The 27,656-nt window shown below is 37.8% G+C and overlaps 2 protein-coding genes and 1 long non-coding RNA gene across 5 annotated transcripts; 1 reads left to right on the plus strand and 2 right to left on the minus strand.

Annotated features, from left to right (window-relative positions):
* Nucleotides 1-25,480, plus strand: LOC132993726 (adhesion G protein-coupled receptor F5-like). 3 transcript variants are annotated; one of them, XM_061063719.1, is made up of 35 exons: nt 1-59; nt 174-234; nt 2,426-2,891; nt 3,002-3,067; nt 3,846-3,897; nt 3,992-4,059; nt 4,204-4,358; nt 4,660-4,800; nt 5,901-6,030; nt 6,385-6,473; nt 7,424-7,536; nt 7,639-7,709; nt 7,792-7,878; nt 8,941-9,113; nt 9,211-9,317; nt 9,414-9,535; nt 10,595-10,733; nt 12,749-12,842; nt 14,419-14,473; nt 14,562-14,574; nt 14,672-14,803; nt 14,887-15,039; nt 15,140-15,246; nt 15,811-15,869; nt 15,958-16,082; nt 16,180-16,395; nt 18,897-19,121; nt 19,201-19,350; nt 20,482-20,602; nt 20,846-20,924; nt 21,177-21,362; nt 22,225-23,559; nt 23,642-23,683; nt 24,926-24,961; nt 25,039-25,480. In XM_061063719.1, exons 3-35 carry the CDS (start codon nt 2,544-2,546, stop codon nt 25,087-25,089), a joined length of 5,040 nt encoding a protein of 1,679 aa, XP_060919702.1. In that variant the 5' UTR covers nt 1-59; nt 174-234; nt 2,426-2,543; the 3' UTR covers nt 25,090-25,480. The 3 variants fall into 3 exon arrangements, with proteins under 3 accessions (XP_060919702.1, XP_060919703.1, XP_060919704.1); XM_061063720.1 differs by lacking the exons at nt 1-59; nt 174-234 and adding an exon at nt 1,595-1,744; XM_061063721.1 differs by lacking the exons at nt 1-59; nt 174-234; nt 2,426-2,891; ... (1 more) ...; nt 3,846-3,897; nt 3,992-4,059 and having other exon boundaries at nt 4,231-4,371.
* On the minus strand, nt 7,976-8,972 carry LOC132993730 (uncharacterized). Its single transcript, XR_009676511.1, has 2 exons — nt 8,851-8,972; nt 7,976-8,177 (listed from the first exon to the last, which is right to left on the minus strand). It is a non-coding gene; the product is annotated as an uncharacterized LOC132993730 (long non-coding RNA).
* Nucleotides 25,323-27,128, minus strand: LOC132993729 (ankyrin repeat domain-containing protein 66). Its single transcript, XM_061063723.1, has 3 exons — nt 26,905-27,128; nt 25,782-26,010; nt 25,323-25,595 (listed from the first exon to the last, which is right to left on the minus strand). Exons 1-3 carry the CDS (start codon nt 27,041-27,043, stop codon nt 25,457-25,459), a joined length of 507 nt encoding a protein of 168 aa, XP_060919706.1. The 5' UTR covers nt 27,044-27,128; the 3' UTR covers nt 25,323-25,456.
* Nucleotides 27,129-27,656: the final 528 nt, after the last annotated feature.

Genomic DNA, 27,656 nt, shown 5'->3' on the forward strand with positions numbered 1-27,656 from the left:
AATGAACCCAGAGTTAAGCCAGATGGTGGGTTACTCTAACGCTTTGTCGACACTGCAGGGTAATTAATCTGAAGTATAAACCCACTGTATTTTCCTGAAAGTTGTTTTTTTATTATAAGATATTATAACAAGTCGTTGTAACTAGCGTAGCGTTTTCCAAATGTCGTAAGCAGAATGCTGCCTGCCACTGACTTACCCGGATGTCAAGACCTCAAGACTCGCAGGCATGTAAAGGTGAGTCTGTCTGTGTCACTCACGGAAGGTTGTTTGTTCAAAACTGTCTCTCCGAAACTTCATTACAGACAAGATGCTAGTATTTTTCCTGACTTTTAATTATAATAATGATAATTATTTATTACAGAACTGATACACATTTTATGCACAACGCAAATCTCAAAGTGCTACCAAAATACAATCATAAATACACCAATTTAAAAGCAAACATAAACCAATACGAGCAGGCAGAGTAAAGTATCAGTAGTTTTTTTTTATAATGGAGAAAGTAATTTACCTTTATTCATATAGATAGATACTTTATTGATCCCGATGGAAATTCAAAGCATCCAGTAGCAGGTTACAAAGACATGACATGAAACATTTGTTACAAATTAAGTCGCAAAAAAAAGCTGCAAACCCCCCCCCCCCCCCCCCCCCCCCCGACTATTTGAGGGTCACCTATCTGTCCAACATCTGAACCAGAGATTCATTATCTGACTAATATAGCTAAACTTCCTCCCTGCAGTACTTTCCTCCCAGTTAGTTTTTCTAGAGGCCTTATTGGACTTTGTGCTGTTTTAATGGTTATGTTTATCAAAACAGAAATGCCCATTATTCTTTGCTTCCAGCCTCTGAAATATGAGGATTTGCTGGTTTTGCATGTTTTATCATTTTTTTTCTTTTTGGACAAAGCAAGTCACTACATTGTGTTCATGGAAACATAAGAGTGTCATTGAAGTGATCTCTTCAATGAAGTTTAAAAGGACTTAAATGATCGATTGATCAGTCTTTTGCATTGAAGTAATAGAAAATATTAACAATTTCTTGCTATTTCCATCTCAATGTATTGTTCTGTCCAACTAGCTGCCCAAATTAAAACATGTATTTGTTTTTTTCTATCACAAAGAAGAAAGAACGGCTGATTTTCACCACATTTAAGAAGCTGGAACCTGTTTGGCTCTTGTGTGAAAAATACCAAAATGACAATGCAAATCAAAATAGTAGCCTATAATCTTTTTTTCAATTTATTAAAGAAAGACTTGTTTCTTTAATAACATTTTGTTCTTGGGAGGCTTATAATGCTCGAATTAACATCCATATGGGCTAAGACAAGAATAACCAATGCATGATTGGTGAAAGGATTTGAAAGTGATGTTACTCCTCTTGCCCATGGTTGGCAGTACTTTAAGAATCCTGCTCTTTATTTTGCTCTTGACCTTAAGACCCGTCAGATAAGTTGCAGCCGTCTGTCTTCATGGTGCAGTATCAACAGAAGACAGCAGATGGCAGAGTGGCAGCACAGCAGCTTCGTTTAGTCTACCGAACTGGGTCTCTTGTTATTTTTGGGTCAGCAGACAGAAGCAGGGGAAAGTTGACACAGAGGTTGAGAGACCTCGGGTTGTTTACACGTAGTGGAGGTTGTCTCGTGTAACAATGATTTTCTGCTTCAAACAAATGAGCTTAAGTAACGCACAGAAATATACAGAACTTTTAAAAGAAGATCACACGTCATTAAATGAAGGATGAGGTAAGGGGTTCATTTATGTGCCTGTAAAGAGAAAGGATTTCTTTATGATAAAGTATGAGGATATTTGTACATTCAAAATACTAAGCATACCAGACATACTCAAGCCAGTCACACTATTTACAGAGGACTGGTATGGTATCCTTTATGAAACCTTTATAATGGTTCAGATCACTTCCTCATTGAGGCATCAGAAAACCAATTTTGAGGAATTTGGGGAGAAGTGGAAACAACACTTTAGATTACATTTGTTTATGTGCGTTTTATATATATATATATATATATATATATATATATACATGTGTGCATGTAAAAGCACCTAATACACACATTTTTCATGTTCTATAACTAATCTAAATTTATTTTTAATTATCAAGAATTGCAGCCTGTCCAAATTTCACAAATCCGCTTGCAATGTTTTCTTTTGTATTGAAATGTCGCTGAGCTTTTGGTTAAACATATGAATGAAGACTTGACATTTTTTTTAAAAGCTTCTGTATTTTTCAACACTTCATAGATCATTAATAAAACAGAGTTTGTATTGTTTAAACACCTTTTATCCAAAAATAGGCGAGCATGAACCTCAGTTACTATGTCTGTGTGTCTTTCATAAACACACACACTGGGTTTTTTTGTTGTTGGTTTTTTTTAAATCGGTGTTTCCTCTGCTTTACTTCCTTCAAGGCTGCTGGACGCTCCTGACTGATGGGTGTTGACGAAGACGTTTCCAGTCCGCCTGAATGTGCGTCTGCAGGAGAACCAAACCTCCTCCACCTGAAGCTCAGACTCAAAGACAATCGCCATGGACCCGTCCAACCAGAAGCACTTCACGGTTGTTGACTATGTGATATTCGGGCTGCTGCTCGCTGCCTCGATGGCCATCGGGCTGTACCACGCCTTCTCAGGGGGTCGTCAACGCACCACACAGGAGTTCTTGATGGCCGACAGGAGCATGGGCTGTCTTCCTGTTTCTCTGTCGCTCATCGCTTCATTCCAGTCCGCCGTAGCGATCATAGGCGTGCCAGCGGAAATCTACACTCACGGTACTCAGTACTGGTTCATCGGCTGTGCCTATGTTCTGGGCCTCCTCATTCCTGCTCATGTTTTCATTCCAGTCTTGTACAGACTGCGGCTCTCTAGCGCTTACCAGGTTTGAAAGAACATTTGATTCATTGTACGGTCGAGTTGGGTTAAAAAAAGAGTTCACATGAATAGTTATCTGTCCTTCATGACAGCTTCAGTGCTTGTTTTGTCTCCCAGTATCTTGAGCTGCGCTTCAGCAAAGCGGTGCGAATCTGTGGGACTTTGACCTTCATCTTTCAGACGGTGGGTGAAACACAAAAAACATGACTCACTCCGTCATTTGAATTAAGAGTATTCGTTCTTACAAATTATTAATGTCATGCCAGTGCTCCTCTTTTTAAACCAACGGAAAGGATGTCTTGGTTTGGAAGTTTTACACGTGTAAATGATAACTACTCAGCTTAAAGGAAGTGGTGACTCATTGTCTGATATATAAACTTTATTTTAGACAGTAAATATAATAATATGTGAACCACTTTCATGGTTCAGTGTGATTTAAGAAGCCAAAGCCAGCAGCCTCTTAGCTTAGCATACCAAATGAATTGAAAGAGAGATAAACGCTCCACAATCAGCCTACCAGCGCAGATAGTAACTCCCTGTTAACAGAATACAACTCATTTGTTTGACTAATAAAAAAAGGGGTTTCAGAAATTGTCTTACAGGAGCAGTTGCCTATCCATACGGCCAGGCTAGCTGTTTCCAATTTAAAGCTAAGCTAAGCTAATCAGCAGCTGATTCCAGCTTCATCCTCAGCCTACAGACATGAGACTGGGATCCATTTGAATGATTCATTTCAGCAAAAAAAAAAAAAACAATAAATAAGTGTATTTTACAAAGTCTCAGTCTTCTTTTAATAACATAATTTAAGGTTTTAAAGAGTCAGTTGAGGAAAAAATAGTCCAATCGTACAACAATGCCAGAGAAATACAAATGATACAACTAATTATTGCTTTTCTGTTCTTTATTGTATACACGTTATATTTAGTGGATAGTCTCTGATTTGTCTCTGAACTCGTTGCAGGTTATCTATATGGGAGTGTGTGTGTACACTCCTGCTTTTGCACTAAATGCAGGTATGCAAAGTTACTTTATTTGTTCTTTGACACACTCATTGGGCGAAGATGATGTCTTTGGTTCATGTTCATGTGTTATTCTATTTTCTTTCAGTCACTGGATTTGAATTATGGGGTACAGTGCTGGCCACTGGACTAGTGTGCACATTGTACACAGCAATGGTGAGTTATCAAGAGGCAATTTTCACAAAGCTTAACCTCATGTTTTGATGTTTCTTTTTAAGCTTGTCTTAAACACTAAACATTGTTTTACACATTGTTACACTTTGCTCTGTGAACAGTTAAACACACCATTTTTCATCACAGGGCGGTTTGAAGGCTGTCATCTGGACGGACGTCTTTCAGACTGTGGTGATGTTTGCAGGGCAGCTGGCTGTCATCGTGGTGGGGGTGCTGCAGAGCGGAGGAGTGTCTGAAGTCTGGAGGAAAGTCTGGGAAGGAAACCGCATATCTGGACTCGAGTGAGTCCACACGGTAGTTTCTTTTTGTTGTAGATACGTCCCTGCGGTGTTGTGATTTAATTAAGTTTTGGTATATTCAAGCAAGAATCAATCAATGCAGTTATTGGAGATGTAAGCATCATCAATAATTATAGTTCTGTACACAAATTCATCAACGTTTGATATTTTAAAGTGAATCAGTTCTGAATATGCTATTATCACTGCTCTATAGTCTTAAGAGTCCTTTATGTCTTTATTTCTTTCATCTTAGATTAATTGTTGAATTGTTGTCTGTACTCTGTGTTTTCTTCCGTATGTTCAGCCTAAACCCGGACCCCACAGAGAGGCACACCTTCTGGACTCTGGGGGTTGGCGGGATCTTCCTCATGCTGTCCCTGTACGGAGTAAACCAATCTCAGGTCCAAAGATATCTCAGCGCACGCACAGAGAAGGAGGCCGTCAGGTACACGAACTACAATTATTCTGGTGTGAAGCCATCAAATGTTGTTCAGATAATTTTGTCTCCCAGAAGATCTTTTCCTCTTGCGCCAACAGCAGGCAGACGTTTTGATTCAGGTTGATCTATTTTAACATCTATTGATGAATTGTATTGAGGACTTAAATGCAGTACACTTTGTGATTACCTGACTTTCCTTCCAGCGCCATCATCGTGAATCATAATTTATGCTAATATCATGGCCGTGTTATCGTTTGATGTTGACAAACGAAAAAAGTACACAGGCTGCATTGATCTCTTCCACACTTGTTGCTTTTCGTCCAAGGAGAGGTGATTCAGTCATTGCCTAGCAACTAAAAAATGTGGCAACTGACAAGCTGACTTAAAAGAAATGTAAAAAAATTTGGTTTCATTAAAAAAGGCAGCCTGAGGACACATTTCACAAATAGCTATAAATATATTTTGGGCCTTGTCTTGTTTAAATGTAAAAATGCTTTTGTTTATGTATGAAGGGATCCCTAACAAAATGGTTATATTAGATAATAATTCTTATTCTGACATTTTAATTGACTAGAGATCAACAAATTCAAACCACAGCAGTCTCAAAGATAAGCGGTAAAAAGTAAAAATAAAACAATGACTATGTGTGGGGTACCCGCAGCCTAGCGGTTTGTGTGCGCGCCCCATGTGTAGAGGCTGAAGTCCTTTTAGAGCAGACGGCCCGGGTTTAATTCCATCCTGTGGCTCCTCTCCCGCATGTCCTCCTCACTTTCTCTCTCCTTAATTTCTGCCTCTATCCACTGTCCTATCTCTAAAAAAAATATTGCTACAACAAGGGGCGTCGGATGACACGGGCCACATGAACGTAGGCTGTAGTCCTCGCGGTTTAGGGCCGTGGGTTCGAATCCGACCTCGGCCCATCGCTGCATGTCGCCCTCCCCTCTCTCTCCTCCCAACTTTTTCCTGTCTCTCTTCAGCTGTGCTATCTGATAAAAGCAAAAGGCCCCCCCAAACATTTTTATTTATTTATTTTTTAAATTCAGTAACATGGCTTCACAAACATCCCCCATTTACTGTGTTCTCTCTCTCTCTCCCTCTCTCTGCAGGTCATGCTACATGGTGTTTCCCTCCCTGCAGCTGGCTCTGTCTTTGAGCTGCGTGATGGGACTGGTCATGTTTGCACGTTACTGTGGAGAGGATCACACAGACAAGCTGGGCCCCTCTTCACATGATGCAGTGAGTTTCAGTCTCATTTGAATTCAAGAGTCATCGACATATTTATAAAAGGGAAACAGGGTTCTTGTTTTTATTTTGCGGTATTTCCTCCTGTCTTTATCTGATTTGATCTGCATGATGATAAAAGATGGTTAAATAAAGAACCTCCAGGGCTCATAGACTGGACGCAACAGGAGAATTTGCATATTCTAGATCCCTCTCAGCACACTGAGCTCTACTGTAAAATGTCTGTGCCTCTATTGAGAGCTTGGATGATCTAATTTGCATACTGTTTATGGTAACTGAACCCTGATATACAAATGAAAGGGAAAGAGGGTTCAAGGAAATGTCATAATCAAAGGGTTTATTCCACAGATGGTGTTATACTTTGTGATGGACATGCTGCAGGGTCTGCCTGGACTTCCTGGACTGTTTGTTGCGTGTTTATTCAGTGCTGCTCTCAGGTACGAGTCAGTGTGTGTTCTTGTAGATGTTAGTCAACACGTCGATACCCAAATCCCTTCCGAGTCTTATCAGCTATCACACTTGGCTGCATTCCCCTCCTGGACTACTGATGCAGCACTTTATCAATCAGTTATTTGATACGTTATGAGGCTGTTCCAAGAGCCCATCATTTCTATTAGTGCCAACAAAAAACTCACAGTTATGACCACTCATAGTGTAGTGAGTGATTGTCTTTGACACTCTAATTCAGAAGTCCAATGAAGTCCTTTTAACGTCAGGATTTATGTCGGCCCACTGCAGTTCAACTTTGCAGCCCCTTTGTGAGGCACACTCGACTTAAACCAATGCGCTCTGTAGCCTTAAAGTTTGTGTGTTCAGTTCACAAAATATAGTATAACTTTCTAATTTCACTACCAAATCTGCATGGTCAACCTTTTAAAATAAACTCCAAAATCCATAAAATAATAATAAAAACTATGTATTAAACAAAAGAATGTAAAATTAGCCAATACAAAGCAAACATGCTACTCGAAAATAATGATGATTAACAGCTAATCTTCAACCGAAAATATTCAAACCCACTCACCGCCTTTGTCTGCCTCCTGCCACACAACTGATCAGGTATAAATAATGAAACCACACCCAGGTGCAAATAGTGATCCAACACAAATAAGAAGTACGGCATATTAAATTATGAACACAGGTTAAATACACAATGTGGCTCCTACAGAGTGTAAACTGAATTATAAATGTTGAATGTAATTATTCATGTCAAACTGTCCTTGAGGTGCTGTGAGTCCATATTTGAATCACATGAAGAAGCTCTTGCTCTCTTCCTTCAGTTTGTGATAATTTGGCAGAATAAGTGAATAAATCTACATTTGATGTTAACTCCTGTGTTACAAAGATGTCCTTAATGACATGTTTCTGTTGTTTTTCTTCTGTTCAGCACCATCTCTTCCTCTTTCAACTCTTTGGCCACTGTCACAATGGAGGACCTCATCAAACCACATTTCCCCGCCATGACCGAAGCTAAAGCAACCCTGCTGTCCAAAGCCTTAGGTTATCTCTCTGAATAAACATCCGCCACTCAAATACACAACACAGAGTTTCATAATAGTGATACATGAGTTCTAAAGTTTCACTTTGTGTCTCGTCAATAAGCTATGTTCTATGGGCTGCTGTGTCTGGCCATGGCCTATCTCACTCACCTGATGGGAGAGTCAGTCCTGCAGGTAAGCGACAGCTTGTGTGATTAAATCCTGAAGATCATGTTTTATTTCATTTGTACTGACGGATAATGTGTTTGGTCTGCAGGTGGCTCTAAAGATCTTTGGGATGGTGGGTGGTCCCGTTCTCGGTCTGTTTTGTCTCGGGATGTTCTTCCCCTCGGCTAACTCTACTGTAAGATTTGCTTTTTCACTCATAATAATAATAATAATAACAATAATGATTGAACTTACTGTCAATAACATAGCGTTTAAAAAAATATATATATTGAATATTTTTGGAAAAAAATGATAAACTCAACAAAAATCAATACCCCATAACCCAATCTAAAGATGCACACCTGCACTCACACACTCAATCAAGAATTGTATCACTCAACTGGATAGGAAAGCAAGAGTGATAGTAAATGGGGGAGAGAGAGAGTGGATGACATGCACCAAAGAGCGTCAGGATAAGAAGACAAACCTATCCCTCTTCCTGCATCTTATCCCATCTCTCCCCCTATCCCTTTCCAAGCCCGGCGCAGTCTAGGCTTGTGAAGACTGTTTCGTCATGAGCCGGGGATCCGGCCGAAGATTTCTGCCTTTTAATAAGGCAGTTTTTTCTTACCACTGTAACTTTTGCTGCTTTGCTAAAGTGCTCATGATGGATAGGCCGGATCTTTGTAACATAGCAATGAGTAAGGTCTTTTACCTGCTCTTTTGTAACATAACAATAAGTAAGGTCTTTTACCTGCTTCTTGTAACATAACAATAAGTAAGGTCTTTTACCTGCTCTTTTGTAACATAACAATAAGTAAGGTCTTTTACCTGCTTCTTGTAACATAACAATAAGTAAGGTCTTTTACCTGCTCTTTTGTAACATAACAATAAGTAAGGTATTTTACCTGCTTCTTGTAACATAACAATGAGTAAGGTCTTTTTACCTGCTTTTTGTAACATAACAATAAGTAAGGTCTTTTACCTGCTTTTTGTAACATAACAATGAGTAAGGTCTTTTTACCTGCTCTTTTGTAATGTTAACAGACAAAGAGTAAGATATTTTACCTGCTTTTTGTAAAGTGTCTCGAGATAACACTTGTTATGAGTTGACGCTATACAAATAAAAATTGATTGATTGATTGATTGATTGATTGAAACCTGTGACCATTGGGACTACAGTAGCTTCTGTCCATGGGCCGCCTGCTCTGAGCAAACCCTGACTAATTGTTGTTAGTTGTGTTCTTGTTGTGACCAGGGAGCGGTGGCAGGTTTGGGGGCGGGTCTTGCTCTGTCTTTCTGGGTCGGGATCGGGAGCATCGTCACTCGAAGCTCTGTTACGAGACCTCTTTCACCCACATGTAGAGCCATCCTGCTGTCTGACAACACGACGACTGCCATTCAGACTGCACTCAGCAACGTCACTCTGAGGTATGAAGCACACAGACAGCCCGTCTAGCCTTTTTTGTTTTGACTGCGTTTATGTATTATTTATTTCAGGAGTTAATCGTCTCTGTTTGCTCTTTAGCCGACCGTCTGGACTGAAGAGGTTTTATGCGTTGTCCTACATGTGGTACAGTGCATTCAGCTGCTTCTCAGTCATCCTCACAGGTCTGATCATCAGCTTTATCACAGGTTGGTCACTTCTTATAAGCACACATGCTCTCATTAATACAGACATTTCTCTACAATAAGTATTAGTCTCTATCTAAATGTATGTTTTCTTTTTAGGCCCTTTGAAAGAAGAGGATGTGACACCAGGAACTACCTATGCCCTGTTTGGGAAACTGTTTTGTTTTCTACCTGAACACATCAAAAAGCAGCTCTGCTGTGTGACTCCTACAGAACAGACGGTGAGTAAAATGGAGTTTATACACAGAAAGAGCGGGATGAATAAAACACAGCTTTGACTTCTAGGAAGTATGTAAGGGTAGTAGAGAGGAGTTCACGTTTGAAAACTCAGACGAAGGTAGCATGGATCTACAGTTGCAACAAACAACACAGTGAAATGTGTGAAACAAGAATGTAGCGGGCGTCACACGAGCTGTGTCCACATTCAGGGTGAGCATCATTCGAAGGACCAAGCCTTCACAGCCTGCATCGACCGCTGAAGTGAATTGAGATGATGTAGTCTGTTTGTATCACCAGCTGTTGCCTCCCTTTACCTTTTTGTTACTAAGCCCTCCTCATGTTGCCTAGCAACCTAGCTACTATATCTAGCGTCACATAACTTAACCTTTCATTTTAAGTTTATTTGAGGTTTCAAGGCCTCTTTTGTTTTTTGACTTTAGATGCTAAATATGATTTTAAAAAATAGATGAATTTGAAACACATGGAATTCATAGTAAAAAAAGAAAAGTCCCAAGATAATAAGAAATAAAAGAAATAAAACACACACAATTCTTGAATCGTAGGTAGTAGTGTTGTAGACAAGACCAAGACATACCGGAGACCAAGACAAGACCAAGACATTTAGGGGCCGAGTCAAGACTCAGACCATAAATATCACTAAAAAAATCATCATCTTGTGTGCAGCAGGTGAGGTATGTCACTCACTTAGACAGTAATGACGTGGAAAAATAGCCTATCAGTGGTGGTCTTGACTGGTCCTGAATTGAAATCCAGAGTCCGCCCAGTCCAAAACAAAGACAAGACAAGACAAGTAAAAATGCTCTAGAATCCGAGATGAGACCTAGACCTATAAAAAAGTGGTCTCGAAACCTGTCTGGAGACCAAGACCGATTTCGAGTACTACAACACTTACGTAGGTAGAATACATCCAAAAATGTCCAGTTAAAAACAAAACAAAATGACCCTTTATACTCAACAGACCTCAAGTTTTGAAGTTGTAGTTATGAATACTTAATGACATTGCTGAATATTATATCTGTATCTTTTCTTTATTCTAACAGGCATCACTACAACAAATCCAGCCTCCACCACACAAAGAAGGCAATGGATTAGTGCCTCAATATGAAGACGGACAATCACCAGTGGAGACGGACGCTTTTCTTCCCGAGACCAACACACCTTCTGTGGAGTTTGAAACAGGTGTGTGAGATCTCAGCTCCGTGTCCGACTGGGAAAACTCTCTCCGTGTCTTTATACAAAGCACTTGGACTATCCAAAGAGATTGTAGATTTGTTTTTGTTTTCTACTTTGTTTAATGTAAATGTGCACTGTGAAAAGGCGTCGTTGACTTCGGGTGTATGGTCAGGTCAGGTGGACGCTGACTGACAGAATCATGCTCAAGCTGCACTCTTCTGTTTTTATGAGTACGATCAGTTATGTGAACTCAACAACTAAAATCATAGGTGTTTATATTTTTCATTTCTATACTTTATAGTCTAAATGTGTTTTAAAATGTTATTATTTTAGTACTACTGCAGCTGTCTGGACGGACCTGTCATGAGATGCCTCACTGAGAATCAACGACTGAAATCTGAAAAAACACTTTTTATAAAGAAGATTAAAGTTTTTTTTTTTACTCATCTTTGTGCATTGTGTTCTGTTTTTTTTAATCCTGTCACTTAAAAAAACAACAACATTTCAATCAAAAAATATATAAGTGGTTTTAAATAACACCTTATTTAAAGGGCACTGCACCCATTCAGAACAATTATAAGGAATCAGTACTTGATTAATTTTTTTTTTCAAAACATTTATTTCTTCAATCTTGCTAATGGTTACTCCCTGTTAATGTATTTTTTTTGCCACTTTTACTTTGCTTCATGTTGCCCAGTACTGTGCTCCTGGTGGATTCATGTTGGGTCTATAATTAATATAACATCGAGCAGGCCCGCCTGCAGGAATGGCTGTGCCCCTAAAAGGCCCAGTTAATTTGGCCCCTCTCAGGATATTGACTCCCAAGTTTGTTCACAAGTTGTTGTTGTGTGTCAAATTCCCCTGCCAGCTGGCGTCTTTTCTTCTTTCTTTTCTGGCATCCTAACTTTGTTCAGGTCCTGAAATGGATGTACAGATTATGACATGACTGGCATAACTGTTAAGTTCACTGTTCACTTGCTTCTAGCCTGAAATCCAAGAATCTTATAAACATTTGATTGGATTCTTTTTTTCAGGTACATTATGATTCACCTGCTGCATATTGTGTGACATCCTGCCCTCCCTGTATGTGACTATTGTCTAAACAAAGCCATAAATATCATGTGACCTGATTATTTTTGTATGTGTTAGTTTACAGTATCATGTTTATTCAAATAGGATCCCAAACAAGGCATACATGCATATCTTAAACAAATGGATTTGATAACACTCATACCTCCAGCTGTTCTGTAACCAGATCATTTCTATTAGAATATATGAAAGGATGTAACGACAAACCACAGAGCACCCTTGTGGACATATTTCTGCCTTTACTTTATGTGCTTTTGCACATTTATTTTTATTTCTTATTTAACCAGGTTGCTCCCGTTGACATAAGAACCTCTTTACCAAAGGAGACCTGGCCGAGACAGACAGCAGCAAAAAACACAAAAGTTACAGACAAAGTTACAATTTACAAACACTAAAATATGCATTCAAAGACAGAACCATCTGTGAGTCACATCGAGTAGTAGAGCTAAAAGCCTCAACATCCTTTCGATTCTGCTTCCAAGTCTTTCATTTTTGATTTAAAAACATTTAAGGACACCAGCTCATTCAGTTTGAAGTCATTCTGCAGTAGATTCCAGGCTGAGGGTGAAGAATACCCAAAAGCCCAATTTCCCAATTTCTGTCCTATTATTTGGGACATGGGAACGCATGGAGTACTGTCCGGTACTTTTCTGCATGATAAAAATACAGAGTGTGGATGTGATTCTCAGGGACTCATGGTAGGCTCCAAGACAACGAGTATTTCACATTAAACACATGAGAACATAAGCCTGAATATGTGCTTTGTCTCTGCAGTTTTGAAAGTCAAATTAGGTCCATGTCGCAGCTTTTTTTTTTGTTTGTTTTGTACTTTGCATGAACCTGCAGTAAACTGTATTTACTGTTGATGAACTGTCGTCGACTTTAAACTGAGAGCGCCTCACGGTCTCATGTTGCCTCGTACACTTCAACAGCTCCATCAGAGTGCTGCAGTCATTTGAGGGACACAGACGGGCTCATCCAACATCGACGCGGTGATGGTTCACTGATCCGAACGCTGGAAAACAGGTGAGCTAACTTTTATTTATTGATTTATTTATATTGGATTAGACAGTTGTGGGGTCTGATGGGGTCCATACAGTAGATAAAAGAGACAACAACAAAAAACAATATCAATCAAATACTCAACATTAATAAAGAATGAAAATATAATCACAAATGAAACAAGGATTAATACAATTCATCGTGTCGTGAGCACATGGATTGTTTAAACAGTAGTCATGGTAACTATTATTAGGCTACTTGATTTTTTTCTTCCTTAGTCAATCAAATATCATTCACATACAAGATGAACACACGTAGAACAAACTGATTTCTTTTTTTTTTTAATAACTGTGGTACTTAATATTATAAAACTCCTCTTATTAGTGATCTGGTTAAATAGTGTCACTTTATTCCAGTTTAACGTCACGCTATAGGCTACATGACTCTCTCTTGACAGGGTAATAGGCTCATCCTGTGTCAAAATGATTTCTCTTATTTGTGTATGTAAGTTGGTTTAATTTGATAAAATATGACATCATGTTTTACTTTTAAACGTGTACAAAGTATCTTAATCTAAGACCGGGACATACTGTACGTCAGGCATTAAGTTTGATGGAACAAATGATAATGACAAAAATAATGAGGCTGTTTTAAACAGTATAGGCCTATAGAAGATTTTGATTTTGATTCCCTTTTTGTTGTTGATCTTTGATATTTACAGTAGATCAATCATATTTACTAGAATTCACTTTTATTTAAAAGGCCAATAGATGCGATAGGATCAGAATATCCGTTAACAGGACAAAAACACTTTGTGGCTCAATAAACTGGTGAAAATATAAAAATAAAAAATAAAAAAAACAGTCAGGGAATATTGAAAATTCTGGAAAGAAATACCTTCACCAATGTGTTCATAAAGGTGTCTTATAACACACGTAGGCTAAAAAAAATAAAAAGAAATTCGACTCAACTCCTGTAGGAAAATCCACAAGTGCTGCTCAAAGTTGGGGTACCCAGAACCTTATTGGTGAAAAATTAAAAAAAAATGTTCACCTCTCCCTGTTTTACGCAAAATCCACTCCTTGGTGGAAAAACAGCCACGCACACTTTTACAGGTAAATGTGATCTGCCAGATTGGCCAAATATTTGATCTAATTCCCTGACGAAATGAGGATGATTTTGCATTTGATGTTCATAAACAAAAGTCTTTCCTCTTATGAAACTGTAACGAGGGTTATACTGTTGGGTCTTATACCGCACGTTAAATGCACAACATTTTGAGCATAATAAAAATCAGGCAAGAATGATGATCTCGTATTAACACTATAAAACGTGAATTATTCAATGTTTACTTTAATGTGACTGTAAACAGATTTAACGACAGAGTACATTTAATGGACTTTATTTGTACAGGGATTACAACTGTTTCTATGGGTATAAATATGACATTTGTTCTTTTTACAGTGTTTTATTAGAATCTTCTCTTCTTATCATTCATTAAACGTTCTTTATAACACATTTTAAAGACTATGAGGAATGCTCAAAGATGCTTACAATAAGGCCAATAAAAGTGACTTCTTATGTGGCTGATTATTTGCAGGATCAGGATGTGGACTTTTATTTTGCTTTACATCCTGGGACTAAACCTCTGTCAGGTAATGCAAAGATTTCAGAAAAACCTTCAAACTTAAAATCTAAACATGAATCAATTTTAAGATGAATTATTTTCTCTGTATTTTACAGACTACTGGCCAAGGTAAAGTTATCAGTATTCTGAGTTTAACACAGATAATGTTTATGTGACTTTGTACAATGCATTGAATGTAACTTTGTGTGTATTTTTCATCTTGTAGACAACTCAACACAAATGTATTATGTGAAAATAAAAATAGAGCGGAGTGCAATCCCGAACATCACAAATATACTGAAACCCTTTGTGAGCAAAAGTCAAGTTGTGAACGTTGACGAACTTCGGATAACAACAAGTAAACTCTTTTATACATATTCTATATATTAATGTAAAAAAAAAAGTTTCCCAGGGTAAAATTTTAATCTTTGTTCCAAACAGCCTGTCAGAATTCCTCGGACAACGTTTTTTTGTGTACCTGTGAGTCGGGCCACAGATGGAGCGATGAAGTCTGTAAATCTCGCCCACAATGTTGTGAAGAGAAATGCCGGTTCTCCAAACCCTCCAACCACGCGTGTGTTTCAGACACCACAGGTATTTATTGAATTTTGATTTGTTTTCACGTGTAATGTACAATACAATGTATTTAACATGCATGCTTAAAAAAAAATTAAAAAAAACATTTTCTCCTCAGTTACTGTCAGCGGAGAGTTATCTTTGAAACAACAAAACTATTCGGATTGTCTGAAAGGAAAAAGCTCTGATGAATTTCGGATTTGTAATGCCAATCTGCTAAAGGAGGTAATATTAAAAACATGAACAAAACAACACTCATATACTGGTTCTCAAGAGGTGGGTCTGCAACCAAAAGTGGGTCCCGGTCCCATTTTCACTGGGTCGTGAATGTGTGCCTGGAATGATTTTTTTTGGGGGGGGGGGGTTTATGGCTTTATTAGGGGACAGGACAGTGGATAGAGCCAGGAATTGGAGAAAGAGAGTGGGTAATGACATGCAACAAAGGAGCCACAGGTGGGATTAGCTTTGAGGACAGTAGCCTCTGTACAAGTGGCGCACAAACTTCGCTAGGAAAACGTGCCCCCATGAAGCATTTGTTTAACATGTTTGTTTTGTTCTGTTTCTTTGATCTGTAACGTGATTTTTTCCCATCTGAGGTCCAAATTGCCCACTTTTTTCTAAGGGTTAATTTTTAATTTAGAGATAGGACAGTGGATAGAGTCAGAAACTTGGGGGGGGATTTTTCATGAAGACGTTGGTGGTGGGTCCTGAGACTAGACCAGTTGAGATCCATTGCACTAATGCACTGAATTATTAAATATTAACATGTAAAAAGTTGTTGCCTTTCAGTTGAAAACAGTTTACAGCACTTTGAAGGGATTTGACAGATTAGCAATCAGCGAATACAGGTACTTGCTTTGTGTGACAAACACAATATTTTGTTGTCTTTCTGTTTTTAAAATGTGACTGAAATATGTTTTGTCTTTTCCCCCGAAGGTTTGGGAGCGTCATTGCAAGATTGAGTATAACCTTTGCTTTCAATATCAATCTGCAAGATCTGATTAAAAAGTCAGCAAGCCTGAAAAAGCAACTCGACTCATCATTTGATCTGGAAACCAGAGGTAACTGTATCTAATGGAAGCTGGGTCACACTGGATTGTACATTCTGGATGCAGCTCATCTTTAGTTTCTCTAAAATGTCACTTTTATTTTTCACAGGTGTTGTCAAATTAAGCATGCCTCCTAACCCTGTGCATTATAACAGCAAGCAAGAAATGAAGTGTTCCGTCCAGCAGGACCTGAATGCTCAAGGAGTCTGGAAGCTGAAAAGAAAGAGTCAAGAATTTAACATAATTAATGGCACACAGTCAAGAATAATAACAAATACTCTGGAGAGCAACATCACTGTCATTGAAACATCAGAACTCTGGGCAGGTACTTTTTTCTCCACCATTTTATTTACATTTTATGTATAGCTGTACCCTTACTAAGTGCTGTACATGTGTACAATTTTGAGTTCAGTGTTCAGTACTTCTTCACTATTTAACTACATGGAAGGAAATTATGCACTTTTTTAGACCACTTCATTGATCTGATTGCTTTATTTCCTAATTATTTAAGTTCAACAAGAAATGTGACAAAGGCAAGACTAAACACCTGATTGTGAGAAAATAGGGGGTGTGAATGCAGCAGCAAAAAAATCAAGCCAATGTAGAAGGGCCAGATACCACAGTTTCTCATGTGGCCACTACAGGCTGGATCCAAAAGTGAGTTGATCAATGATAGATTAATTTTAAAAGAATGATGCAGGTGTAATAGAAAAATTCCCTGATTGCAGGATTATTTGTTTAAACATGAAAAAAAAACAAGGTTTGGCGCCATGGTTTAAAAAAAACAACAAAAAAACTAGCTCATCATGTGGTCACGCAGACTGACTCCAAAAGTCGATCCCAATTAGCCCCATATAGAAATGTCCAGCTTCACCACAGAATTAAACATGTTTCCAGAAAACAGGTTTTGGTAGCCATAGCTAATTTATGACATGGGGTAAAACCTCAGCTCTTTTAATAATATATACATTATATATACATATATTATGGCAAGCCGTTAAGGAAATTAATATATTGAATGAAACTTTGAATATATGGAATGAAACTTTGAATATATGGAATGAAACTTTGAATATATTGAACGAAGTCTGAATATATTGAACAAAGTCTGAATATATGGAATTGAAGCTGATTTCAATTATCCAAATCCACCAGTTTCATTGTTGTCATCCAAAAGACACCCTGCTGAATATGCTGGTTTTGCAAAATGACATCAGCTGAAATATACCAATACTTTCTTGAACATCAAAACTTTTTTGAAAAGTTGCTGGTCGTACTCAAAATCATACGAATAATTTTGAATGTAGAAAGCTTCACCTTGAAGATCATAGTTCAATTATTGGAACACTTTTACTGCTTATGAGTAGTAATGCTCAACAAAACATTGCTGAGCGCACTTTGTGCATCCATCTTTAGGGATTTTTTTAGTCTCTTACTGAGATGGAAGCTGAAATAACACTACAGACTTCCATTCCATGTATTCAAAGTTCCATTCCATATATTCAAAGTTCCATTCCATATATTCAAAGTTCCATTCAATATATTCAAAGTTCCATTCAATATATTAATTTCCTGAACGGCTTGCCATAATATATATATATATATATATGCATATATATATATATATATATATGTATATATACAGGTGGGAGCTTGTAGCTCTCTGCAGTGTGTCACCTTAATGGATTTAACCACAGGTCTTTACCTCTCGGCGGTGTTTGTGGTTTAGATTTGTTCATGCGAATATTGCACAAGTGAAAGGGCTTATAATGCGGTTAATTGTTCTATCAGACCGCCCACAAAGGCTGAGTTACAGCTCTTTTCAGTGTGTTAAAATGAGGTACCATATTTTCGATATCTTCACACTAAATAGACCCGGTGTGCGCTCACTGTCTCTGGCTTGTAATCTCGTTCGGTGTTTCTTGTACATTGAATTACATTTTGGCAGCCAGTGCCGGCCTGTCTGGAGTAGTGTCAGCTTTTCTCCGCAGAGAAGACTATCGTACTCTCTAAGCTCTATAGTCTGTATGAACCCGGTTAACATCCACCACAAAGAGAATCTCATTCTGTTAAAAACATTGTAGTACTCTTGAAAATGTACCATTCCATTAATTACCATGGACCTAGCCTGCATAGCTTTGTTAAGCTGGAGTTTGCTAACTCCTTTCATACAGTGTATATAACCTCAGGTTTTAAATAAATAAGCAACACCAAAAAGCCAAACTCAAGACTTTAAAACTTCCGTTAATAAACCAACAGGTGACGTAACCAGAGCTATGTTCAGTATTCATGCCGTCTATAGAGTTGACTTCAAAAGAAGATCATTTACCAGACCTCCTTGGCCTGCCTCTCTTGTCAGTCTGAATCCAGCAGTTCAAGGCTGCATTTGCAACTTCTTCCATAACACATCTGTCTCCAACTCCGACCTCTGTAAAATTTGAATATTTATTTATCCGTTCTTTTATGCCTTGCCTGTAAAGCACTTTGGTCAGCTGAGGCTTTTTTAGACATGCTATACAAATAAACTTGTTGTTACTTGCAATTTCTTTGCAATATGACAATACATTTATAATTCTGCAGCCTCATTGGTTGATAATGTTACATTAGAGCAATGTTGAATTATGTCAGTACTATGATTTTGACTTCATTACAAAGAAACAAAGTCTGTAAAAGTAGCCCCACCATGATTGACTGAGCCTTTAAAATAATTTAATTGGGTTTTTTCCCTGGGAATGTCTACTTTTTTTTTTTCAAAACACACAACCAGTGCGATTTGTAAAATACTCTAATTCCATTAAAGTTCATCCATATTATTTCTTTCCTAAGGAGAGTACACGTGTGTCTACCGTCAGAACAGAGATGCTATCACTATTCATCACAAGGCCAGCGGTGTAATGGACGTGTGCTCTAAACCAAACATTGACATCAGCTTCGTTGAAGGTTTTCCAGATTGCCGGGGTTCAGAGGGTCTGTATGTGGAAGTCAAATGTGAGATAGAGAAGAGCAACGAAATATATTCTGTGACATGGAGAAGCCAAGACGTAATTGAGCGTAAGTACATTTTTCTTGTCCTTTACTTTCTTGAATCCTTGCAATAAAACTATATAACAGACATTTATTTTTCATGCAGGTTCTACTGTGGAACAAGGTGTTTCTTCATCTCAGACTTTTGTTAGCTGCAAGCCACCTAACCCACCTGAGCCACCTAAGCTCACGTGTTCTTTTACGAACAGGTGTAACCAAACCACAAATGCTTCAATTGATATCGAGATCATATTTGGTATGTTTGTGTGATTTTTTGTAATATTGTCACAGAAGAAGAATTCTATATTTGGCTGCTTGTATTTTGAAAGGAAGTTAATACAGTATATTGATATATATTATACAGTATATTTATGTTTTATACCAGGGCTGCACAAGAAATCACAATGTCATCATTATTGCAAAATAAGCGTTTGCAATAAACTCAAAAAACATATATGTAGCCTAATATTCAACGAAGACACAATTCTTCACTCAATATGTGCATAGTACCTGTTGGATGGAGGCCCAGGTTTAATAGCCATGCTTCAGATGAAGCCAAAGCTAGCTATCAGCTACTTTCAGATTAATCATTACCAATTTGGTGGTTAAAAAAACTTCTTTATGGCTTCAGGAGGGACATGTTACAAACATGTGTTATGACATGAAGAACAGCAGACGGACATCAAATCTGAAGTTTAGCTAACGTGCACTCTTACATTTTTATTTCCCACTCTTGATTTTAATCATTGTAGAAATTGAACAAATTAATCACACGTACAATTGTCTATTATCACTGAGGGCTAATATGTACATAAAAACACACTGCATTGATCTGGTTAGATTTTCTGTATTTTTCATAGAAAGAAAAGCTATTGCAATGTCATGTTTTTCCAATATCGTGCAGCCCTATTTTATATCCTAGTGTATTATATTCAAGCATGCAGTGTTTATATTCATGTGCAGAATACTGAAGTAATTTGTAGGCTAAATCTTTACAGAGATAAGGCAATGCTGTGAAGTTTGCATATCAGGAACCCAAGAGAATAGTCATAGCAACAGCTGATATTCAGTTTGATCATAAAAATAGTAATAGAGTAAAATAACATAATGTGAAATGTTTTAGTACTCCTTAACTCATATCAAAAAAACTATAAATGAACTTCAGTTTTATTTTTTTCATTTTATTTTTCAAATATTTATTTTCAAGGTGATAGATTTGGGACAGGGACAATATTTTGATGATAAATGAAATATTTTATTCTCAAACAGAATTTCAGTTTAAGATAACATTGTTCTACTGAAGTCAGATCTATGCGAGATATGTTTGAAGATAACAATTTTGAAAAAGATGATGAATCCATTTTTTTTTTTTTCATCTTCAAAATAGAAGGCGACCGATTCTGTGACGTTGATGGTGATTGGAAAAAAACGAAAGCTGAATTCACTGCAAAGTTAAACTGCAAGGACAAAGTTGGAATAAGACAAAGGAAATGCATGAATAATTCTATGTGAGACTAAATCTGATTAATATACACATTTTCTTGCAAATATTTTAAATATGTTTTGTCAAAACCGTTCATATTCAAATAAATCTAGTCCTGTTCATAGAAGAAACCTGCAAACACTAAATTTGAAGAAGTACAAACCGATGACTTTAAGGCTTTCTTGCTTAAGAGATCACTTAGTGAGCAAGTGATTATCATATGGGCAATATATTTTGTAATGATTGACTCATTGATTCATCTACGCAGGGAGGCGGAGGCAGCATGGGGACCAGAGGTTTCAGACTGTGTGAATCATGAACTGAATGATGTGCTGCAACAAGCAAATGTGAGCCTCACTTTTCTAACTGAAGGATACAACATTAAGCACCAAAACCATTTAATATAAGAGTGACTCATAAAGAGAAACAACTTTACTCAAGCCAGCTTGAAATACCTAACTTAAAGCAGAAACATTTTTCTTAAAGAAAAGATCATCGTCTTACGTATCAATTAGCATCATCTGTTTGGATATCCTGAGTCATTTCTGAGGATTTACATTTTACCACAATTAACCCTGAAGTCCTTACTGTTGTTACAGATTGTTGACATTGGACTCGACTCAGTCGATAAAAATGCTGGACGCGTTTTCTCCCTCCTCCAGAATGTCTCTACCGACGTGAAGAAGTTCGACACATTTGCAAATTTAAATGCAGCCGTTCAAGTCCTTGTCACTTTGAGCCCAAAGCTTGACTCACTCTCCCTACAGGAGGGTGAAGTGGTGGATGTAAGTCCAATGAGGTCTCTGATGATCTCAATGAATGTTGATGATGAGAAATAATCTGTATGGATGTGAAAGGTGCATTACAGAAAAGTTTCATTCAATGGATTTACCCTATTAAATAGCACCACATTTTCATTCTCTTATGGTCATTTTCCGGAAATTGAAATGTAATAGTTGTTTTCAAAGTAAGCAGTTCTGGTCTGGATCTCATTTCAGTAAAGACTCAAGGGAAAGGAGGCATCTTGCTTATAATTTATTTATTTTAAAGATTAATATTTGAGCCTTTTTTTTAATAGGGCCAATGAAGACAAACAGGAGATTTGGGGAGAAGACAGTGGGATAGACATAACTGCATTATCAGAGGGGCCAAGGCCAGGAGTCGAACCTGTGGACTGTAGCCTATATATATTTGTACAAAAGTCCTGAGCTGTTTTAACCAATTAAAAACCTCTTGTTTACTTGTAAAAGCTTTATGTTAAACCTAATTGAAACCAATGGTTTCTAAATACAGGCTCTCCCTTGGCGAATCACACTGTGGCAGAACCCACAGACAAAATGATGGATTGGTCATCTCACCCAGCATTGAATGAGATGCCGGTTGCTTTTGGCTTGATAGAAAAATGAAGATTACTGACAGCCTTTTCCTTTAAAACAACATGAATACAGTTTCACCAGTTGCTTTTGTGCTGTAAAGCATTGTGGTACCAACAATGGTTACATGTAGAATTAAATCGCAAAATAAATAAATAAATTGCTTTACCACAGTCTACAACTGTCAAAATAAACCCAGACCAATTAACTACTTATAGACATGTTGTAATGCTGTAGAATGGACTACAAATAATACCAGCTCTTTTCTTTACAGGACTTTTTGGGGTCATCCAGCAATTTACTGGACAAGTCTCTAAACGAAACCTGGAAAACAGAAGAAGACAATACTTCACTGGCTGAAAGATATCTGAGTTCTGTCGAGCACATTATTCACACCACAGACATAACACAAAGAAACACAAGGAAACAAAATGTAGAGCTAGAAACATGCAATTGCTCACAGGAATCCCATTGTACCAACACAGTGTTTAATAACACTGTCAGTCTCATGGGAAAGAACCCTGGCAGCGTAAAAACAGCCGGGTTTAAAGAATTGTCGAAGTATTTGCCCAATAACGATAAAGATTATGAACCTAACAGCATTGTTGTGTCAACAACTACTGAGAGGGACCTATCAGATTCAGTCACGGTCCAGATCAACTTCCAATTGCTTGAGCCGAGGCCTCGCAACGTTAAGATGATTTGTGCATCGTGGGACAACAACACCAGGGGCTGGTCAACACATAAATGTGAATGGAAGTGGGAGAGAGGCGCTGAGGGTGTCTGCGTCTGCGAGCATTTGTCATCATTTGCCATACTGATGGGAAAGTATCCCTTAAAAGTCCATTGGATAACAGAAACAACGTATGTTGGACTATCTGTGTCAGTCATATCACTCGTTCTCAGCCTTGTGATAGAAATAGTTGTCTGGCGCGCTGTGGTCAAGACGGATTCTTTACATTTACGCCACACTGCACATGTTAACATTTGCCTGTGTTTGTTAGTTGCAGATTGTTGTTTCTTAGCTTCTTCTGAGCCAGATAATATTTCACCAAACTGGTGCAAGACCTTCGTAGTGCTGAAGCATTTCTGCTACCTGGCCATGTTCTTTTGGATGCTGTGGCTGAGCAGCGTGCTTCTTCACCAAGCACTGTACCTCTTCCATAATGTGAGCAAGAAAAAATCCATGAATTTGGCGTTCACCGTGGGCTATGTGTGTCCTTTGCTGATCGTTTCCATTACATTTCTGGCTAACAAAGCAGGGGCTGAAGGCCATTACTACTCAAAAGACTCTTGTTGGCTGGTTTACACTTCACTTTTTAAAGGGTCTATTTATACATTTGTCATACCGGTTGGTATCATCGCTTTCTTCAACATGGTCGCCATGCTGGTGGTCATTTTGAAGCTTCTGGATCGCTCTGCACACACACAATCATTTAATGAAAAAGAAAAAAAGGGTGTCATAACCATCTTGAGGACGGTTATTCTTCTGACTCCAATCTTCGGTGTGACTTGGGTCTTTGGCTTTGCTGTAATGATTCTAGACCTTGCATACGGAACCATAGCTTACGTTGCTAATTATGCCTTCACCCTGATGAACGCGTTCCAGGTATGTTTGATTCGATCCTTGTAAAAAAAACTTCTGAATAAGTAAAGATATAGCTCATTAACCTCTACCATTTCATCCGCAGGGTTTGTTCATTTTACTGGCTACATTCCTGGGAGACCCATTGGTAAAGGATTTTCTTTTTTGCTTTTTGCCTTTATTGGATAGGACAGTGAATAGAGTAGAAAACCAAGGAGAGAGAGAGAGAGGGGAATGCCATGTAGGAAAGGAGCCACAGGCCGGACAGATCTAAAGTCTACACTGAAATCTGTGATAAGTGTATATTGATGCAAAAAAGTGATCCAAATTTAGATCAATACATGACTGATTGAAATTTTACCCAGTAAAAGATTCACATTCACAGCAATCACATACATTTAGTGTCTTCCTCTGAGCACGCAAAGCATCACTGATCACTAGTTATTGAACATTAAGCTCTGTTGCATCCTAGCGTACTGACATCCTACGGTACACTTCTACATCTGTGCAGAAGTCAATGTAGGAAGTAAAACCACTATTACATTTTGAAATATTAGTTTTTTTCTACTGAGGTTTGCATCACAAGATCAATGCAGTTTAATATTTTTCAAACATAATGAAGCATCAAGTAGCGTACGTAAAGGAAAAAAATGAATTTAAAAAAATAACAGGAGATTTATCAGGATGTGTTGTCATCAACTTTTGTGAGTTGTAATGGTTAGATGTACTTGTGTTACAGCAACAGGTTCTCAAAGTAAATAAAACAACAGTAGAATAAATACAAAGTAAATAAGACAAAACAATATACAAAATAAGAAAGAAATATATACAATATATAAGTCTCAAATAAAGACAATTCAACATGAACAAATAAGTCCAGAATGTCTAACTGAATTATGTTGTAATGCGTAGTTTTGAGTAGATTGAGTTGCTTTCTGGTTGCAAGCCTTTTCCTTTTTTTTAAATCCATTTTATTCTAAGAAAAGCTGAGCTAACCAAAGCTGGTTTGTGCGCTGGCTTCAGCCTCATTTGTATCAAAAACAAGAGTGGTATAAATCCGTTTAAAGCTCAGAAAGAAAGTGACATTTGCCAATATGTTGACGTAGCACTTTAAAGAAGTTAACACTCGTTTCATAATGCAAAAAAGCTTTAAGGCTCCTGGCATTGTAAAATGAAAACCTTTAAGGATCAGGGTCAGTTTTCAAATATAGCATATATAGGAAATGTCATTGTTGGTGTTCTGCACACAAAATATTGAGGGCTCACTTTATCCAATGCACAATCCAGCCTTTGTAAAAAGATCGATTCTTAGATTCTGTTTGACTGAAATGTTACAAACTACAAATATTAACATGAGATCATTGAAACTTTTCTTATCCAATTTTGGCAGATTCGGGGAGAACTACTGAGACAGCTAAAAAGCAAAGTAAGTTTACTCGAATGTGAAATAAATCGACGATTACAGTTAATTTTTTATTTACATTCTTTTCCTCTGCGTTGCAGGCTCCAGCATCGACTAATGAAAGCATCACTGACTCAACTTTTACTAAGTGAAAAGGATCCCATACATGTCCACAAATCAACAACAAAAAATACATTTACACATTAAACCACAAGCTAGTTGTTGTCAGTTTTCTCTTTTGAGTTGCTACTTTTTGTTGTTGCTTACTTTGGCTTATTACCTGTGATGCTAGATAACTGCTCAATATCATGTTTTTTAGTAGATCTATTTTTTATTCTGTTAGGAAATATTTTCAAACTGTATTCTTTTAAATGAAACTAAAAAGTTATGTTGGTATGTGGGTAATGCAATACTGTTTATTACATGTTTTAAATTAATACACTGAAATGTCACTCACACACAGTCAACTGAGAAGATTCAAAGATTATGTACGCTTTGTTGTGTAAACGGAAGTAAAGCCTACATGTGAGTGTTTCTTTGAGAGATCCTGTTGTCCTCATTTTCTTTGCCCGGCTCTGCCCACTCCTCATCTGTGTCGTCCACTGAAATCCCCTTCTGGGCTGCCATCTTGCGGTAGGCCTGACACTCGGTTTCTGATCTGCAACACAAAAACAGCATTTCACATATATATAGAGTAGATTGTGTTGGGAAAAAGCATTGCTTTTAAGAGAAGTTTAATTGAAATTTAACACTAAGATAAGGCCTCGTATATAGTATAACAGAAGTATTCTAACAAAGTTTCATGAAGCAGTGTTGAATTGAAAAAGTGGGCTTCATTTCTAACTTTTTAAGGAATCCAACGCAGTCTCTGTGTCCGTATATTTCAGCTATGCGCACTGGTTTGTCACCGCAGAAGTCCTCCTTGTCTACAGGAGCATGGAGCGAGTGAAGCAGCCGCAGTACAGCCAGCCGGCCCGACTCTGCAGCAAAGTGTGCAGCCGTCCATCCATGCTCTGTCCTCAGACATGGCCTTGCTCCATGCTCAATGAGGATCCTAACCGTTTCTGTATGTCCTGTGAAAAAGGCATCAGAGAGTGATCCGACACATACAGCATAGTAGATAAGGGACAACTTAAAACTGGAGGACACAATACAGTACATTCTGCAAGTTAACGAATAGGGCCTTTTTAAGCAATATTAGATTACCTACATGTAAATAGAAGTGTACTAGAGTCCGAGAATACAGTTTCTTGTCATAAAATAGCATATTTTCAATGACAGATGTATGTGAAAAAGCACAATTAGTCGAGGCAACAAAGTATTTACAAGATGACATGCAGCCTAGGCTTTTGGGAACTTGTGGATAAACTTTTTATAGAATGTTTTGACATTTAATTTGCAAAGTGATCAACAGAAAATAATAATACAGTGTATTAATATTTAGGGGGAAATTATTGAGGAGTACAGCCTTAATTTATCACTCTAAATCCTAGAACTCCACTTTAAAATTGATTTTAAGGTCTTTTAATAAACAGATTAGCCAATTGAATGCTAAATATTTTGTGTTTTCTGATGATGTAGGCTACTACAGCAAAAACAAAAGCTTAAACCTCAAAATGCCACATTTTTCAATAGGGCGGAAAACAGGAAAATTAGCAATAAGCCCTTTAAACCATGAAGCTGCACCATGGCCTCCTGTTGCTGATGTGCAATTTGCATTTAAAAAGTCAATAGGACAAACAGTGGCTTTAAATGTGGAGACATTTAAGTTCAACTGCTACAAAAGCAGCCTATTATTATTAATGGAGCATGTTTCCAAAGGTGAAATATAAGAACATAAAAAGCATGTTGGACACTTTTTCATAGTGTAAAACAAGACAGAAGGCGACTGTGAAACTAGGCCAAATGTAAGAGCTGTGTTAGGTGCATCAAATAAGAATATAAAATATCCACTTCTCTTAGACTACCTTTGGCTGCTGCCCAGTGAAGAGGTGTCTTAAAGCTCCAGTCGATGTCTCTCTGGTTTGGATCGCATTTATTCTGCCTCAGAATCTCCGTGACTTGATCGAAATCCCCCGCTGCTGCTGCCTGGTGCAACTCAGTCATTTCGGGGCAGTGGTTTCCTAGCAACAGTTAATCAACAAAAAGAGGAGCCAACCAGCAAACCAGCCAACCCAAGCGCTAACAGGAACCAGTGAACGATACTGCTGCCACCTGCTGTAGAGAAGGTATGAAACCAGGCTTTGAGTGACTGACACAAAAAGGGGACTGAATATCATGAGAAAATATTCATATAGACTAAATATAGCGAATAAAAAGTAATTAAGAAGTAACTGACTTCGTAGGCTACAGGCCAACAACCGATTACAAACAGATTCATAACCGTGTTCATAACGTTACCCCTAATTGAAAGTTAAATGTTCACACTTAATTTCCTAGCTTTTGTTCATACAACCACATACTGAACAAAATGTTACCACGGAACCACCATATTTGGCTAAACCTTGCGAAAGTATCCTAATTTTGGACAATGATTGGAACACAATCATTCAGTCTGCGAAATGTTTCACTGAAATACCATTTCTGGAAAATACCAAGACAGCTCAAGAGGAAATATGAATGAAAACAACCCTTTTTTTAATGAGCAAAATGTATTTTATGTAGGCTATACTCATTTATATCTCGTACAGTTTTGATCAGTGCAGCGAGGTTACTTCCT

Source organism: Labrus mixtus, chromosome 18 (assembly GCF_963584025.1).
Source record: "Labrus mixtus chromosome 18, fLabMix1.1, whole genome shotgun sequence".
NCBI classification, from domain to species: Eukaryota; Metazoa; Chordata; class Actinopteri; order Labriformes; family Labridae; genus Labrus; species Labrus mixtus.